Source organism: Electrophorus electricus, chromosome 15 (genome assembly GCF_041902795.1).
Source record: "Electrophorus electricus isolate QZ-2024a chromosome 15, ASM4190279v1, whole genome shotgun sequence".
In the NCBI taxonomy this organism is placed as follows: Eukaryota; Metazoa; Chordata; class Actinopteri; order Gymnotiformes; family Gymnotidae; genus Electrophorus; species Electrophorus electricus.
This window is the reverse complement of record NC_137511.1, coordinates 11,997,693-12,015,168: the sequence shown is the minus strand read 5'-3', so window position 1 is coordinate 12,015,168 and position 17,476 is coordinate 11,997,693. Positions and strand designations below refer to the sequence as shown.

The 17,476-nt window shown below is 40.0% G+C and overlaps 2 protein-coding genes across 3 annotated transcripts; one reads left to right on the top strand and one right to left on the bottom strand.

Moving 5' to 3' along the window:
- The first annotated feature begins 230 nt into the window (after positions 1-230).
- On the top strand, positions 231-5,188 carry LOC113576328 (non-selective voltage-gated ion channel VDAC2-like). Its single transcript, XM_027008333.3, has 9 exons — positions 231-369; positions 1,279-1,350; positions 1,886-1,935; positions 2,028-2,180; positions 2,507-2,559; positions 2,862-3,089; positions 3,569-3,719; positions 3,933-3,990; positions 4,148-5,188. Exons 2-9 carry the CDS (start codon positions 1,284-1,286, stop codon positions 4,237-4,239), a joined length of 852 nt encoding a protein of 283 aa, XP_026864134.1. The 5' UTR covers positions 231-369; positions 1,279-1,283; the 3' UTR covers positions 4,240-5,188.
- A 3,831-nt stretch (positions 5,189-9,019) lies between these two features.
- On the bottom strand, positions 9,020-17,082 carry comtd1a (catechol-O-methyltransferase domain containing 1a). 2 transcript variants are annotated; one of them, XM_027008331.3, is made up of 7 exons: positions 17,005-17,082; positions 15,898-16,022; positions 13,666-13,771; positions 13,444-13,562; positions 10,317-10,371; positions 9,985-10,118; positions 9,020-9,741 (listed from the first exon to the last, which is right to left on the bottom strand). In XM_027008331.3, exons 2-7 carry the CDS (start codon positions 16,000-16,002, stop codon positions 9,589-9,591), a joined length of 672 nt encoding a protein of 223 aa, XP_026864132.1. In that variant the 5' UTR covers positions 16,003-16,022; positions 17,005-17,082; the 3' UTR covers positions 9,020-9,588. The 2 variants fall into 2 exon arrangements, with proteins under 2 accessions (XP_026864132.1, XP_026864131.1); XM_027008330.3 differs by lacking the exon at positions 17,005-17,082 and adding an exon at positions 16,339-16,534.
- Positions 17,083-17,476: the final 394 nt, after the last annotated feature.

Sequence of the window (17,476 nt, the reverse complement as noted above, 5' to 3'; positions counted from 1 at the left end):
CAAACTGATGAACCACTCATGAAAACGGTAGAGTAATATCATTGAACATTTTTAAACATGCGCTTTATAACAGAAAGGAAAACAATATGTCAATTACATCTGTACGACAAGATTTAAAACTCCTAGACTCGTCCCTATCCAGACCATACACATGGCATGGTACTGTTATGCATCCCTGAGACTGCTCGCCAAATTCCATCAGGCAGATTTCGACACTCCAAAGAGACATGGGGTCCTAGGCTCGCGCCCGACGTCATGAAGACGCGCCGCGCTGCCAGTGCGTCTCCTTCAGATCACCCTCGAGCCGGCGAGTCACGGGAGAGCTGACTTTTGCCACTCGCAGCTGAACCTACCGGCCCAGAATTACAGGTAGGACTTTAGGCGTTGTCCCGATACCACATCCGATGGTTAATCAGTTGTACAAATCACTAGGTGTAGCAGCGGCAAGTAAATGCACTTTGACTGTGAGGGTGAACGGCCTGTTTGACATGACAGCCGTAATTCCCCTGATGCACACCTAGTCAAGACATCACTTATTCTATATTTTTTGCTTGGTCATTGGTTTAGCTCCTATTTTAGCTGACTGTTTCCTTAAAGTACTTCTGAGTGTAGCACTGCAAATCCAGCTAGCTAAATGAAAACGTGGCTCGCCTTTGTGTGTTTTTCTTCGTTTTTATCTTGATCTGACAATAACCGGCCAATAGTGATCAAAATTAATCTAACATGCCTAGATCATGGTGTAACTATATACTGACACTGTTTTAAGTGTAGTTAGCTTCTTGTATACAGGTATAAAAAGCTAGGTCAGGTAGCTAGCTATATCCGTTAGCTATTTACGAGCACATTAACGTTGCCAATACAAAATGCATTACAAAATGTATCGTTCGTCTCATTAGTCGTTGAGCAGTTCATTCATCAGGCTTCTGTATTCAGTCTATCTTCGTGATACTAATTATACGAAAAGTGCACGAGCACAACTCGTAAGTTTACAATGGTTAGACACACAAGTACAGAATGGGGCGTCTATATACAGTCATTTCGGGAAACTGCAAAATGATCCCAACCAAAAACTCCCAGAAAGATGTAAAGCCGTAGGGTGATTAATAGAACAAAAGGAATTATGTATTACGGAAGGCGCTTTTGATTCATACGTCTGAGGTTGCTGCATTGTCTTTCAGATCTGTAGAATGTCTACATTCTGTGGTTGTGTAAACATGTATGAAATGCTCACTATATTTTGTTTTGTTTTTTGTTTTTTTCTCCCCCTGTCCGTCCCAGCTGAAATGGCGATTCCTCCAGCATACGCTGACCTTGGCAAATCTGCAAGGGACATTTTCAATAAGGGATATGGTAATGGCTTTGCTGCTCATCACTTGTTACTGACCTCACTACTGGTCTCACTGTAAGCTGTGGAGACCACTGTACTTTGTTCTAATGCAGCTGATTGTGCTCTTCATGGGCTTTGCTCAGTCTGTGGATGTGTAAAGTTTTCTGCTTTAGAACAGGGATAACAGTGTTGCATTGTGGTACTTCATCTAGGCAAGCAAAAGGTCTTCTTAAATGTGATTTTGTGAAACAATACTGCACATACAATAATCTCCATCAATACACACATAAAACAGGGTATGAAGTGTGTGTGTGTGTGTGTGTGTGTGTGTGTGTGTGTGTGTGTGTGTGTGTGTGTGTGTGTGTGTGTGAGCAAGCAAGCAAGCATCCCACACATCACAATGGCATTCAGTTCAATGTATTTTCAGTTAGTCATTCAAGAATAGAACTAATTTTACTTGTTCTGGTGGAAGAAGAGTCCTTGCTGAACATCTGCATTTTAATCAATTTTCCTCAGATTTGACTACTATCCTAAATTTTCTCTTTTTTTCCCTGGTAGGTTTTGGGCTGGTGAAGCTTGATGTGAAGACCAAGTCAGTCAATGGAGTGGTATGTAAAGCAGTAGATCTATGAACTGGCTTCATTGCTCTTTAAGCCCTAGGCTCACAGCTTCTTGCTGTTTTGACCCTGAATGTAATCAGGAGTTCAAGACATCTGGCTCGTCTAACATGGACACGAGTAAAGTAATCGGGAACCTGGAGACCAAGTACAAATGGGATGAGTACGGGCTCACGTTTACCGAGAAGTGGAATACAGACAACACACTCGGCACGGAGATCACTGTGGAGGACCAGGTGTGCATGCACGTTATATATAAGAACCAGATTATCTTGTGTATGTGTGCTCTCTCTCACTCTCTCCCTGGTCAAGAGGCTGTTGTGTGTATTCTTTCTCTCTATATATCTGATGTATGTGTGCATGTGCACACATATATGCCAGGAACAGGTGCACACATGTATGCCAGGAACAGATGCACAACATGCCTACACCAGGATGAGAGAGATTCACAAACATTCATACATACTAAACACAGCACAATTGCATAATGTCTGTGAGCTCTTCTGTTTAAGCATGTTCTAATTGGCTAAACTGGGTCTGTAAACTGCTTTACCCTTTATAGATAACCAAAGGCCTGAAGCTGACATTCGACACAACATTCTCTCCAAACACAGGGTAAGGCAACCCTCTTCACTGCAGTTCTGACCACACATGGCGGTTTAAGGCAGAGGCATTCAACACTACCTCAACACTATCTTGGACGTCAAACCCAGCTCCTGTATAGAATTTTGTAATCACTGGAAGTTAATGATGTCCATAAAGGGAGGGTGAACACCTTGTAACATTTGGCCATTGAGGCCTGTGATTTAAATGCCTTGTTGTATTGACTTCAATTAATGACAAGTAAAAATTCAGGGTGCGGAGTTGAATAACACTACTAGTTAAAATCTCTGGGTGGTACCTCTCCTCTGTGGCAGGAAGAAGAGTGGTAAAGTAAAGACAGCCTACAAGTGTGAGCATGTGAATGTGGGCTGTGACGTCGACTTTGACTTCGCTGGCCCATCCATCAGTGCTGCCGGTGTCCTGGGCTACGAAGGCTGGCTTGCCGGCTATCAGATGACCTTTGACACCGCCAAGTCCAGAATGAAACACAATAACTTTGCTGTGGGCTACAAGACCAGAGACTTCCAGTTGCACACCAATGTGTGAGTGTTCTTGCATACAGGAGGCCTGTCTAGAAAGATCCTTCCAACCATTGGTTAGTTGGATGAGGTGGTGTGGGTTAGGGTGCAAAGTAAACTACATGAATGCTACTCTGTGGTTGAAGGGAGAATGTGATATAAAACTGCATTAACACTGGTGGGAAGACTGACCCAGCTGGGATTAGGGCTGCAGCTATCTGCTCATCATGGGTGTCTTTGAGCTCAAGCATCAGAAAAGGGTGGACATTATTATACTCAATGTGTTTCTTTGCCCCCTGACGTTGCATGAAAAGTTGTGGTTGGATGTATTCGCCTTGGAGGATGCATGTGACAGCTCTCCCCCTCACTGTTTGGCAGCTGTTGTCTGATGGATGAAGGGTGGGAATTGGATATGAATAATTAGAGAGAAAAATCAATGTGAAAATTTGAGGGGGGGAAAAAAATAAAATATACAAGAAATAAGTAAATGTGTTTGTGTATAGGAACGATGGTGCTGAGTTTGGAGGCTCTATTTACCAGAAGGTGAGTGATAAGTTGGAGACAGCAGTGAACCTGGCCTGGATGGCTGGCAGCAACAGCACACGCTTCGGAATTGCAGCCAAGTACCAGCTTGATTCCTACGCTTCCATCAGTGTGAGTATCTCTGTCTCATGCACACACTCTCCAGTGCCTCCACCAGTATAACATCCTCACTCACCCCTTAATATAAACCCACCTCATCTGTGCCTTTATCAGTGTCGGGATAAAGCTCTCTGTAGTCTGTTGTGGGGCTCCACCATCATTAGCATTGAGTTGCAAGGCTCTCCTCCCTGCACCTGTACTGATCCACCTGTCTTTGCTCTGTAGGCTAAAGTGAATAACTCCAGTCTGGTTGGAGTGGGCTACACACAGACGCTCAGACCAGGTGAGTTTCACCCTTCTACATTTCATTCTGCTGTGCAACCCAGAACTACACTAAAATAACCTTTATATGAACACTTGCAGAGTGACATACTGATGGGCTACAGTTGCGCGCGCGTGTGTGCGTGTGTGCGTGCGTGCGTGCGTGTGCGCGTGTGTAGGGGTGAAGCTGACGCTCTCTGCTCTGGTGGATGGAAAGTGCATCAACTCTGGAGGCCATAAACTGGGCCTGGGGCTGGAGCTGGAGGCATAACAAGTTCCATCATGAATACTGCACACTCTCCCCTGATCTACCTGTGTCTCTCTCTCTCTCTCTCTCTCTCTCTCTCTCTCTCTCTCTCTCTCTCTCTCTCTCTCTGAAGAGATGATGGATATCTAAGGAAAGTGGGTCATCTGTCTTAGGTTCATGTGGAAGTCAAAGACCCCTAGTGCTCCACACACACACTCACTCTGGCTGTGCGCAATCATTAAGCACACCCCCCTGCAGCCTTCCTGACTTGTATTGTCTGTGGTTCCTTCTTTACTCTGTGCGCCTCACTGCCACCCTGCTGTGTTGCTGAACTACATCTCTCTCCAGACCAACACAAGGTTTGGGTTTGCACCTTTGACATCTCTCACCCCACAAGCAGGCTCTGAACAGACTTTGTTACCCGTATACACCTGTTTGCTGCAGTTACGGTCTTCTGAACATAGAATTACTGTAAACTTACCTTTGTGTTGTAGAGAATCAACCTCCTCTCTGCTTTTAAAGGAAAAATGTGTCTGTTTAGCACATTGATTGTACCACCCCTGCTCCTGAGGTTTTATATTTGCATAAATTCCCATTTTTGGCTTCATACAGTTTTGGAAAGTGTTTTCGTACTTACCAAAACCATTGGCCGTTTTTGCTTTTGTCTGTAGTGCTCTCCAGGTTTTCATTAAATCGGATGCAGTTGTATTCACATGTGGAATGCCAACTGTAGATCACTTTTTACTTGGTTTGTGCTTTATAGGAATGCAATCCAATAACATTACTTTTTATCCATTGAAGAAGAGATTTAATTGAAAGGATATTTTGCATTGGTCATATTTTTCCATGCTCACTGATGCATGTCATTTAGTGCTTGATGCAACATAGAATTTTAAGCTTTATAGGAGCCTTATTGCAGACTATTTTGTTTAATATTCAGAATACAACTTGCAATAAAAACCTTTGGTGTGAACTACTGTCATTTCTTAAATTTATTTAATAAAGCATTGACCTCATTTAAGGACTAAACAATATATAGAGTCTGCTACTCTTGATATTGTGTACCGTTGTAGGGAAGAATCAATCCATCTGTTTATATTTGACCAGATTTATGTTCTTCCTTACAGACTTTTTGTTTACCCAATAATCTTCAGACAACCATTAAATGGATTTTCAGTGATGAAAGCTGGACCTTTTTAAGGAAGTTACAATGCAAACATTAGCTTTGCAAAAAAATAGGCTTAAAGCATGCTGGTTTTACTAACAAGCTATTTTTTTGCCCTCTGGCCTATTATTTCTTAAGTTATGCATGTGTACCTCTGTAAGCATTAGATATTTACAGGTTTTACATGTTGTCACTGACTTTGTGTGCATGTAGTATTTACTGTTGAGTTGTTTTTGACAAACACCACATGCAGACTCACTCCTTGCATAGTCTGAAACCTCACCTGGGAGTGGTCCTGTACAGAAATGGACTCAGACAGGTGCATATTATAACCACCATGCAATAGGCCACTGTGCTCAATCCCAGTTCTCAAAGCACTTCAAACAGGCAATCAGGAAAACTGAAAATGTGGTACATTTAGAGATATGGTCCAAGAGAAAAACATGCCCTTTAGGGAACACTGGGATATTCTGTAATATTGCAACCATAATGTATGTATGTTACATATGTATGTATATATCCGCAGCCTCCATTCGGAGTTTGCGTCTCTATGCGTCCGTCTGTCCACATGCATCCCCAGCCTCCATTTGGAGTCTGGGTCCCCATGCATCTGTCAAATGTGTTTATTCACCATCTCCAAAGAAGGTACTTTAGCCATTAAATTTTAAAGGTCCTGACATGTCACTGATCATTAGAGACAACGAAGATTTAACCAATTGGCTATAGAAAAAGACATATGGCACTTTGTTTACATTTCTGCCTAGTCACAAACGGTTGGATCATTGCTTCTCTGAGGGTCTATCAATCCTTGCATTATCTGTTCCAGTGTGGTGAAGGTCAGGCCTCCCAAATCAGAGTGTATTCCCTTGCAAAGGCTTAAAAAGAGGCTCTCTTACACACACAGCCAGAGCACTTTGCATAATACTTAGCATCTTAATTATAAACAAAGTAATAACATGAGTAAAATAATGTATGAATGAAATATAAAGAAGTGTGTATATTAACACACTATAATATATACGCTGTGTATGTAATCATTAGGGATACCTGCGCTTTCCTTCAATCAGAGGCCAGGTGACAGCTGTGATCCATAATAGATTGCACCACTAAAATTCACTTAGGTGAGTGTGTAAATGTAAGATGGATCATTGGGTTAGATTAGAATTTTGCAGCCTTGAACCAAGGTTGTGTGAAAGAAAAGCTTTGCTTTTGAATCTCTTATGATACATTCCAGTTGTGCTTGTTTCTGATGTAAGTTTCTTTAAGTTGAACGCAGCCCTGTGGGTATGTGGAAAGATCCAGTGACCAGGAGGGTGACATTAACTGCTCAGATTAACAGAGCTCAACATTGCAGTCAAAAGACAATAATGGAAATACAGAAGCACTGCTTGAAACAACTGGAGATTTAGTCTCTCCCAGCCAACAGCCCTCTGCATTTCTGCAGGTGCAATGAGCCATTAGACCCTTATTTTAGTCATTTCCTTAAGATGAGAGGGCAAACATATCAAGAATGCCACAAGTCCATGCATTCACTACGCTGTGATTCAACCTACAGGCTAGTGGTACAGCAGTGGGGATTTCCAAGGCTTATATAAGGCACCATGATTATAGAGTAGAAATATGTAAATGCCAGAGATCACTTGGACACTACTCTATATATACTTCATAGTCCAGTGTAACTCAATGCATTAACCTGCACAGACACAAGATCCCATTCCAATAGAACATACAGGATAAAATTAATGAGGGGTTTGAACTTGTGATCCATTGAATACTTTCAACAACTGATTAAGTCACCTGATAAATTCAGGCTGTTCTGAGGGCAAAAATAGCTTCAACAGAATATTGGGGAGTCTTTCCTGCTGTTTTGTTCTGTCACTGATTTTTTTAATGTTGCTGTCTTTGTACTTTAACTAATAAAACATGAAGATAATGTTTCTTATTATTGCCTTCAGAAAGTATTATAATCTATGAATATATAACCATATATTGATATCACATATCTTTGCCTTTAGAGCAGCCTCGGTCCTTCCTGGGATGCAAGTCCAGGACCTTGAGTAGAATGATATTGTATCATTCTTCAAGGAGGAAAAACCTCCATCTTTGAAGAATGCTTAAGATGGAAACTTTGTATGTCTCTCTCCAGTACATCTCATCCAGTGAGATTGGGCATAATGTTAGACATTTGACTTCATCTGGATGTTGATGAAAACAATCAGGACTTTGTTTAGCAGCATGTTTGGAGGAATTATCATTCTGCAATATGAGTAGAACAGTCTTTGGAACAAAGTGGAGGCCTGGTCCAGTAAAATGCCCTCATTATATGGACCGCAACCATATTTCATTGCTGGCAACAAATGATGTGGAACAAAAGCAACTGTAGGCCCTCTTCAACTGTAAGCATATCTGAATGTAGCAAATTGATTTAGCAATTGCCCTTTTTGTGCACCTTACACCAGGTTGTGGGTGCTTGTGCATTACACTTGTGTATATGCAGTTTTTTAACAGTTCCAGAGTACCAGTGCCAGGGGTTCCAGCCTTGTGACATTCACAAAATGCTGTCTAAATGAATATCAGATTCAATTCTGTTGTAAATGTTGGAGGCTATAGATTTGTACCAAGTAGAAGTTGGTGTTGGTGTTGATATTGATATTGATGACCAAGTTACTTAAACATGAGTTTATAACATAAAATACAAAATCAAGTCAGTAATAGGAGCATTTCCATATTATACTCTTTTCTTGCATTGGTACACTATGAGGGATAAAAATAAATAGTTTGGCAGAAAATGATATGTAGAGTTTAGGCAAACCTATATGGAGATTGAGAGATATAGGAATTTTCTTGTAATTATGGCATTCCTTTAGCCATTAGGGTCATAATCTTAGAGACTGTGCTTCTATCTGGAGTCATGCACTGAGAATCTCACCAGCAGCCAGCAGTCATATCTTCCGGGGGCCATGTGAATGTTAATCCAAAAACCTTCTGAAAGTAGAGCTCTTAACATGGAGCCTCACACAACTGTATGTTATTTATTTGGAAATCAACATCAAGAATTGAATCTACAGCCTTTGGGGAATCACAACTTGATGCAACATTTACTGTAATTCTGCTTTGGTGTCTCTGATTTGTGCTTTTATGTCTAAGAGAAGGTTCTGGGCCATGTTGGAGAAATGTAAAGGTCAGTCTGAAGGTTACTATTTAAAAAAAATGAATAATTGAGCATATATACATTTGGAACACATAGGTACCATTGGATCATGCAGAGCAGTTTTGTTTGGAATTGCTCTTTTATGCATGTTACAATAAATTAGTCTCTCTTGCATGTATTTCCAAATGCATTTTCATGATCCTCCTGATAGTCATGTAATTCCAGAGTTTCATATATCCCATATTTCTACATAACAAGTGGTGTCTGCACATACTACTATATCCAAACAGAAGCATTTTTTTGGAAAACAGTGTGCATTCACTCAATTTCAAACAAGGCTATGATTTATCATCAATAATGAGTGTACATGAGGCACACATTAGACTTCATAAATACACTTAAGTTGGTGCATCCACAAATGTGATTTCCGTAGGTATTACGGCAGAAATGAACACGCATGTGAGAAATAACATCCCAGAACCATGGACTCATGTTTCTAGTTTTATTTATCAGACATAGTGTTTTCCAAGCTGGTGACTGTAAATGTTTAGGCAACAATGTTATCCTTGACTTTTAAAGGTTTTTGCAACTATATTAAAATTGAGACGTAAATTTAGACTTAAACATACAATTCATTAAAAATGCTTAAAAATAAATCCAACATTACTCTGGTTCCAATCACTTAAACATTGGCAAGCTAAGTCACAGTCCTGTCAAGTCTCACCTTATTTCTCATCTGTGTGAGGTTTGAGTAGAAATGTTTAAGTTCACTTGTTGAGTCTGTTGAATGGCACTTCAAAATTTAAACTACACGTTCTCAGTCTGACTCCTGGGTTCCCCATGCACTGCAAATTGCACTGCAGAAAAAATACACTCAAATGCAGATCATGGGGTCCACATGAGAGAGACTGGGAAGACTTAGTTAAACTTAGCTAATATTGAAGCAGTGTTGTAACAACACCATTACAATGTGATTGCATTTAATACTACTACGAAATGCCAAGTGATAGTATTTGAACATTAACTGCAGCATTTGACTGTACCAGCATAGATGGTTTTATATTTTGAATGCTAATGAGAGGCCATCTCCTACAGTTAACATGCTCAGATTCACTCTGATGTCCCTGTGCAGTTTCTTGTTTAGCTTATCGATGCTCTGGGTGTCCAGATCATCCTCTGCTGGCTTCAAGACCTTCCCGCTCCATAACACCTGAAGACAGAAGTCACGTCACATTAACCTCAACCCAACGCAGGTGTAATCGCATTACCCAAAGTACCTGATTGTAGAGCCTAAGGGTGATGAGGACCAGGGCTTGGGGCCAGTTCTCTCACCACATAAAGAATGTGGATGATCAGACTCAGGTGAAAAAACAGTGACCTGGTCAGAATTAGGATCAGAAACAGCAGAGGATCTTCTCTGCTAGTATAAACACGTCATCCTGCAATCACTCACGTTGTCAATGGCAATGATACCTCCTTTCCTCAGCAGCTGCAGAGATTTCTCATAGTAATTATCATAGTTCATCTTATCCGCATCAATAAAAACGAAGTCAAATGTCTCCGCCTCCCCTGCAGCCAACAACTCATCTGGAAGCAAGACCACAAGTCCAACATAAATCTATTAACTACCTTAATTAACTCATCCAAAAGCTTTATGTGAGTTTTATATGGAAAAATGAACATATTGCATCTACAGGTGATAGCTGTAATGCCAATGATATCTGCAATGCACAGGAAATTAGTTCACAGTTCTTAACTTTAAAATTCATAAAACGCATGCCTTACCCAGAGTTTTTAGTGCTGGCTGCAGCCGTAGGTCTATTTTGTGTTCAATTCCAGCCTATGAGAGGAAACAAAAGATTGTTGGATTTGTGTCTCTTTAATAGCCAAAACGACACAGAAATGTAAAAATAGCACTGGTACAGAGAATGAGAGCGCTGCTGTAAGTAATGATCCAACTGCCATTCAAAGTAACCTATGCTGCTTCAGACAATGCAGACGGTCTACATGCTAATTACCCCTCAAAACCTACAACCTTATTATTTACACCTCTACCATCTACACCCTCACATCCTAATAGACTTCACCCAAAACAGACGACATGCTCACATCACATCACACCCTAACAGCCCACAGTTGTGGCCAAAAGTTGAGACTGACACAAATTTTGATTTTCACAAAGTTTGCATTAACTTTAGATTACGAAGAGTGATCAGATTATTTTCAATCAATTGCAAAATCATTCTTTCACATGAAAACAACCTTAATCACAAATCCCCCATTTCCACTACATTTTAACCCTGCCACAAAATGACATGCTAACATAATTTAAGTGATCTTCTCAGTAGCTCAGGAGAAAGTGTTAACAAGGACAAGGCATCTGATATCACTCTGTCATGGAGATTGAATTAGAAGTGCAGACTGGTTGCTTTAAAAGGGGGGTGGCTGTTGAAAGGATGGTTACCTCTAAGGAAACATGTAGTCATCACTCCTTAAATCAAAAGGGCTTCACAGGCAAGGATATTGATCCAATAAATGGTTGATTTAGGTGCATCAAGAACTTCAAAGTGAGGTTTAATTGCTGTGAAGAAGGCTCCAGGATGCCCAAGAAAGTCCAGCAAGTGTTAGGACTCTCTCCTAAAGAGGATTCTGCTATGCACTCTGGTCACCACCAGTGCAGTGCTTGATCAGGAATGGTAGCAGACAGGTGTGAGTGCATCTGCATGCACTGTACGAGGAAGGCTTTTGGAGGATTGCCTGGTTTCAAGAAGGGCAGCAAAGAAGCCACTTCTCTCGACAGACTGATTCTGCAGGAAATATAGGGATTGGTCTACAGAGGACTGGGGCAAAGTTACTTTCTCTGATGAACCCCCCCCCCCATTCAGACTGATTGGGGAATATGGAAAAATTACCATATGGAGATATTTTTAAAAAAAAGAAAAAAAAAAGGTGAGTGCTACCATGACTCCTGTGTCATGCCAAGACAAGTGTGGGAGCAATGGGTTAGATTAGAACAGTAAAGACCATGTGTGGGTTTGCTTCTCATCCAAGGGAGTGGGCTCAGTCACAAACGTGCCTAAGAACACTGCCATGAATAAACAATGGTATCAAAACATCCTCCCAGTGCAACTTCTCCCAACAACCCAGGAGCAATTTGGTGATGAACAATGCATTTTCCAGCATGATGAAGCACAATGTCACAAGTCAGAACTTATGACAAGTGATAACTTGGTGGCTCTGTGAATAAAACATTGGAAATTTTGGGTTCATGGCCAGATCTCAATCCCATTGAGAACCTGAGGTCCATCTTCAAAAGGTGGTGGAAACACAGAAATTGTGATACATTCCATGCACCGATTAGGCAAGAATAGGTTGCCATCAGTCAGGATTTAACCTTGAAGCTTCCAGGGCAAATTGCAGAAGTCTTGAAAAAATAGGGTCAACTTGATGTATTTGTCAGTAGAAGTAAAATACTTATTAATTGTTTATAACTGTACTTCAGTATACCATAGAAACATCTGACAAAAAGATCAAACACTGAAACAGGAAGCTTTGAGAAAACTAAAATTAGTCAGTCTCAACTTCTGCTATGACTGTACTGTGCTATGACCTTAACAACATCCAATTTGAAAAATCTAGCTCATGGGCCGTTTTAGATTGGCACTAGAAAGTAGTCAATGTAGTCTATGTAACTGTCACCGTAAGCATGATAAATTACGTATGCTACTACTAAAATACACATAGCCTATGACACACTCATATGGCAGGTGATCCCCTGGAAGCGTCGTTAGTGAGCACGTTTCATATGAATTAGCCAGACTAGCTTGTTTGAATTTTTAGATACATATAGGCAGGCTAGTAAATATGGAAGTAAAACATGTTTTCCCATTTTTGTAATTCGTAGATACATCCAGAAGTAAGGGCGGTACCCATAAACAGCTACCATTAGCAACACCTCGCCTTTTTCGTAGTGCATGATGGGTCTGCGGCTTCAAAAAGTAACGCGGCCTCTACAGCTCCCTAGCTAGCCTTCTTGGCTAGTTGTATACGGCGAACCTTTTGCAGTGTGAAAGTACTTATCATTCATAGAATAGCACAGTGGATGTGCGATTTCAGTCAGGGCCTTATTCCTAACTCGCTAAACTATTAAGTCAAACGCTTGCAACACCAGGACACGTACACACTGATGGTAAGCCTTAATCTTCCTGCCACAGATTTAGATAAATAAATGATCTTTTGAATTATATAATTGTTTTACTTCTGTAAAAAGAAAAGAAAAGAAAAATAAATCGGTATATAATCGCCTAATCTTTCATAAGTAAACAGCTACGCAGAATTCCAAATAGTCAAAGCTAATATGAGACTTTAATGTGTTGGGTGAAAAGTATTATTTCGAGCTACCCATATTGTTTTTTATTTATTTATATTTCTGTAATTCATATACGACTGTAGCTATATTCCTTTTCTACTTTTGATAGATTGGATATCTGTGAAGGACCCTAACTCGGTAGTGCATCGTAGATTTGCTCTGATGAAGAAATAGGACAGTGATTACTGTTTCAGGATTAGTCCAGTAGATGGCGTAAAATAACCTGTCCTGTGGTTTAAAAAAGTTCAAACTGTAATTATTGTTCAGCAATATTATATTATGGCTATGGTCCACCTATTGGCATTATTTAAGTTATTAAGTGACCCAATTTCAGGCTGCACTGGTCTCCATTTTGCTCATACTCATACCAACAAAGAAAACATTTGACTTTGTTGAAGATGACTCATGATCCTTTTAAATAATAGGTCCTTTTAAATAATGTATTTATAATATAGAAATGTAATGAAGTGTGCAGTGTGGAGAAAATATCACTCCCCTCCTCTAGGTTGTTCTAGGTAGCACCTTTGGTGCAGCTCAGCTCACCTCTTTCCAGAAAGGTCTGCCGATGTTCACGTATTCCTCACTCACGTCACATGCCACAACTTTACCATCCTCAGGAAGTGCCAAAGCAATACTTAGGGCATTATAACCAGTGTACACACCTACAGCACACACAAGCACCTTTCAGACTGTTGTATAGTGTGTAGCTACAGTGTAATGACGCGTGTAGAGCAGTGGCAGTATAGGACTGTAGTGTGGTCGTACCAATCTCAATGGCCTTCTTGGCTTGAATTGATCTGACTAGGTTTGCCATAAACTGAGACTGCTCACATGCCACCATCATGGCATTCCACCTATGGTCCATGGTAATCTGCAAAATATACACACATGCACATACATATAAAAACAAGTCATTACATGTCATTGCACATAGTGAAAGGTTTGCTTTTGTTGATACTAAAGCTACACAAATATTTAATAAGTAAGAATAAGGGCTCTATCAGTCTTAAATTTCAAAACATCTCAACCTAAAAAAAATTGCACATGGGACTTGCTGAAGTGAATAAACTGGAACCTGATTGGTTCTGTGTTCCCCCCACAAATAGAAAATACAGCAGCCTTTACGCCGTCCATGATCATTAAATCCATTTTCTCATTATATGCTCCAATTCCACAAAAAAATGACTGTCATTATATCCTTTGTGTCCTTCTAAGCAGCAGAACTTTAGCAAACATGGAAACTAGAGATGGTACTATACCATTTTTTTTTCTGTAAGAGTCCAATAACAATATCATGCATTTGAGCGTCACTTGATTATCAATACGGTTCCAGTGCTTTTCATTAAAAACCACTGTGCAACTGTGGTTCAGTTGTTTGGGGGAATTGTTTTGAGTGGGATGTATTATACATGCTATGTTTACAAATATAATGCATAGATTTTGCAGATAAATACAAATTATTAAAAAACAAAACCGTTTAAGGCTAAAGTATTTTTTCCTTCCATTGCCTTACAGTCAGTGTCTCTTAGTGAGAGATTTTTTTCCTTGGTCATCAACTTGTGGGTTCTTAGCTGTACTGTACTCCCCCCTATTTTTTTCCCTCTCTCTCTCTCTCTCTCTCTCTCTCTCTCTCTCTCTCGAAATTTACACTATAGTTTGTCTGCATTTTTTCCCCCCTTATTACTGAATGCAACTGTAATTGCATGTCCAGTTAATATTGACCTTATTTTTGGTCTTCTAGTGAGTTTTAGTGGTAAATCACTGTTTTACCCACTTCACACCCCATATACACCAGGCAATAAATGAGCACAGAGAGAGGCTACCTATACTACTAGTCTCTCTTCACTCAACCTCTGCTTAAAACGAATAGACATTTGATCTGTGACATTTGGCCAAATTACAAGATGGTTATTCTTTCCAGCCAAAATAATATATAGACTATCTATAGATTATCTTAATCTCTATTTTATTCAAAATTTCCTGTCCTCCTTAAAACACAGCAGGTTAATGCAAACCACAGTTCCCCCCCCCCCCCCCTCCATTCGGTCTGAATATACTAAGATCACAGAATATTTAACTTCATGAATTTAGAGAAGGAGCATGCTTTACTAGCTTTGTAATTTTTTTCTCCTCTCCGAGTCAGTTTCTCTCAGATTTCTGCTGCTCTCCTTTTCACAACCCTGAACTTTCCTTCACTTTTTAAAAATCTTTTAAAGAAGGGATTAATAAACAAATCACCATTGCTATTGGACAGAAGGCAAATAACGTGTTCCCCACATTAGGTTATCAAAATAATACCAACGGAAATCGCACGTGTGAGTGTGAATGGATATTTGCATTTGAACATTGCATAAGGTTTTAGTAGTTAATGTTAAGAAAACATTAAATTTAAACAATACAGTGGTGTATAAACTGTGCTCAAACTAGCCTGCCTGTTATCATGTGACCTGTTCAAAATAATCTGACTATCACCACATAATGCCATCCTGCAAAGTGCTGCTTTCAGAGGTATCTGATCAGTTTCCTCAGAAATTCATTCCCCGGCATCCGATGCAGCAATTCTTTCTGATATCAAACCAATTCCGATACATGGTACCAGATCTGTCCCATCTCTAATGGCAGCCAAATATTCTGCTAAAAAACAATTTTCGTGAGATGTTACATAAAATTAGGCATTTGATGATTTCAGTCTGATGTTTACAAAAATGCTTTTGATGAACTGTCAGCAGAAAAAGCTGCACTCCTAACTGGTGGGGTGTGATGGCATTTGACAGAGAGATGTGGATGGGTAGTGCTGTTATGCTGGACTCTAAAGCTTTATGCATGACTACCAGATATGCATCTCAAGTCAGGTAATAAACAAACTGCCATCTTCAAGGAAGGGGAAAAGAAGCAATCACAACATTGTCATTACCAGACCAGCATGCTTTAACTAGGCAGTCAGAAGGACTCAAAACAGCAGTTAGTATCTTTATGCAATAATCAAGAGCCAGATACCAGCCGCAGCTTCTTGAGAGCAGGGTGTTCCCTCATAGAGTGGTTGAGGACATACTGCATCAAGGGGTTGTCCTTGTTACCAACGTGGCTCTTAAGATTAGACATACTCCTGCCTCGGCCTTTACCTTCAGGGAAAAAAAGAAGACAATGTATAATAAAAAGTTACACAGCACAAATGGTTTTATAGGCCTAAATCTGACTGGACACAAAAGGTCACTGTGCTACAAGTTAACTGAAGTGAAGGTTTTAATTCAAAAATAGGATTTTTGCTTTGCATACGTTCCTTAGACGACATGGATATATATATATTAAACATCGTGAATTTATTATAGACTAAGCCATAGCACTAACTAAACAAAATTGGAAGCAGGCTCTGATACTAACCATGCTTTCGGTTTATATTAACTATGAACAGGCCAAAGCCCCTGCGGCTCTACTTACTGAAATAATAACCAGCTATAAGGATCACTCCTAGTGTAGCGGAGCCTAACAGAGCTTCTTTCGGAGTTTTGTGAAACGACATGAAATAAAAAGAATATCTCGAAGACGTGATCGTGGAAAGCAACAGCAGCAAGGCGAGAATCTCTTTACGAAAGATCACGTTACCGCAGGTGCACGTATATAATTTACACAGAGTGTCGAACATTGTCTGAAAAGCGTTCAGAACGTGTAATGCGCTTATATTACATACATTAAGCTACCGGAACGGTTACGCAGTCAAATCGTCATCCTGACGCGACCACTTATGTTTCTTAGTTTGAGACACCCATCGCTTTGCAGTGTAATAATTTCACAGCATTAAGAATATAATTCGATCTTCTGCATAGATTTGTAGCACGTTATTCTTTGTAAGCATGGCCTGTTTAGTGTACTCAATAGACTGGCAAAAGAGCCAAGCACACCCATCGTGAAAGCGTTGCTGAGTCTACACATCAGTTCGGAGTATAAACACTAACTTCCGGCACCCAGCAAGCATGGAGACAGCGTCTTCAGGCCATTTATCCAATCCAAACTGCACAAAGTTTTCACGGTTTCTAGCGAAATATTTCCCCTGCATTATGGTGCGTTAGGTACAACCCACTATATGGCGGAAAAAGTGCAACTCACCGCTTCACTTGATTTAGGCCGAATTTGCTCCCTTAGAACACCAGTCCTCTGCGTATGATTTGGTCGCTCTCTGATTGCATTGGTTACGTCTGTGGGTGGAGAGATTGTGCATTGTTAAATAGTTAATTAGAAAATATGCCTTAATTAGAAAATATGCCTTGTTAATATTCTCCAGAAACGCTCAACTTTCTCCAGGTCATGTAAGATGTATCTAGGTTAGTATAACTTAGTTTATGAACATCTTACAAGACTTTTTGTGCTAATCGTTTACCTTATTTTTATTACATTTATTTTTTCATCTTCATGGGAAGGCAAAATTAGTTCAAAATTTTTGCAGCTAATTTCATTCAGGGAAAACGCATACACACTAATAACCCAATCACTGTCTTAAAACTATTAGACCCACAAAATGTGTGGTGGTGTTTTTTTTTAAAGTTGATAATACCATTGAAAACTATATCCTATCTTGTCA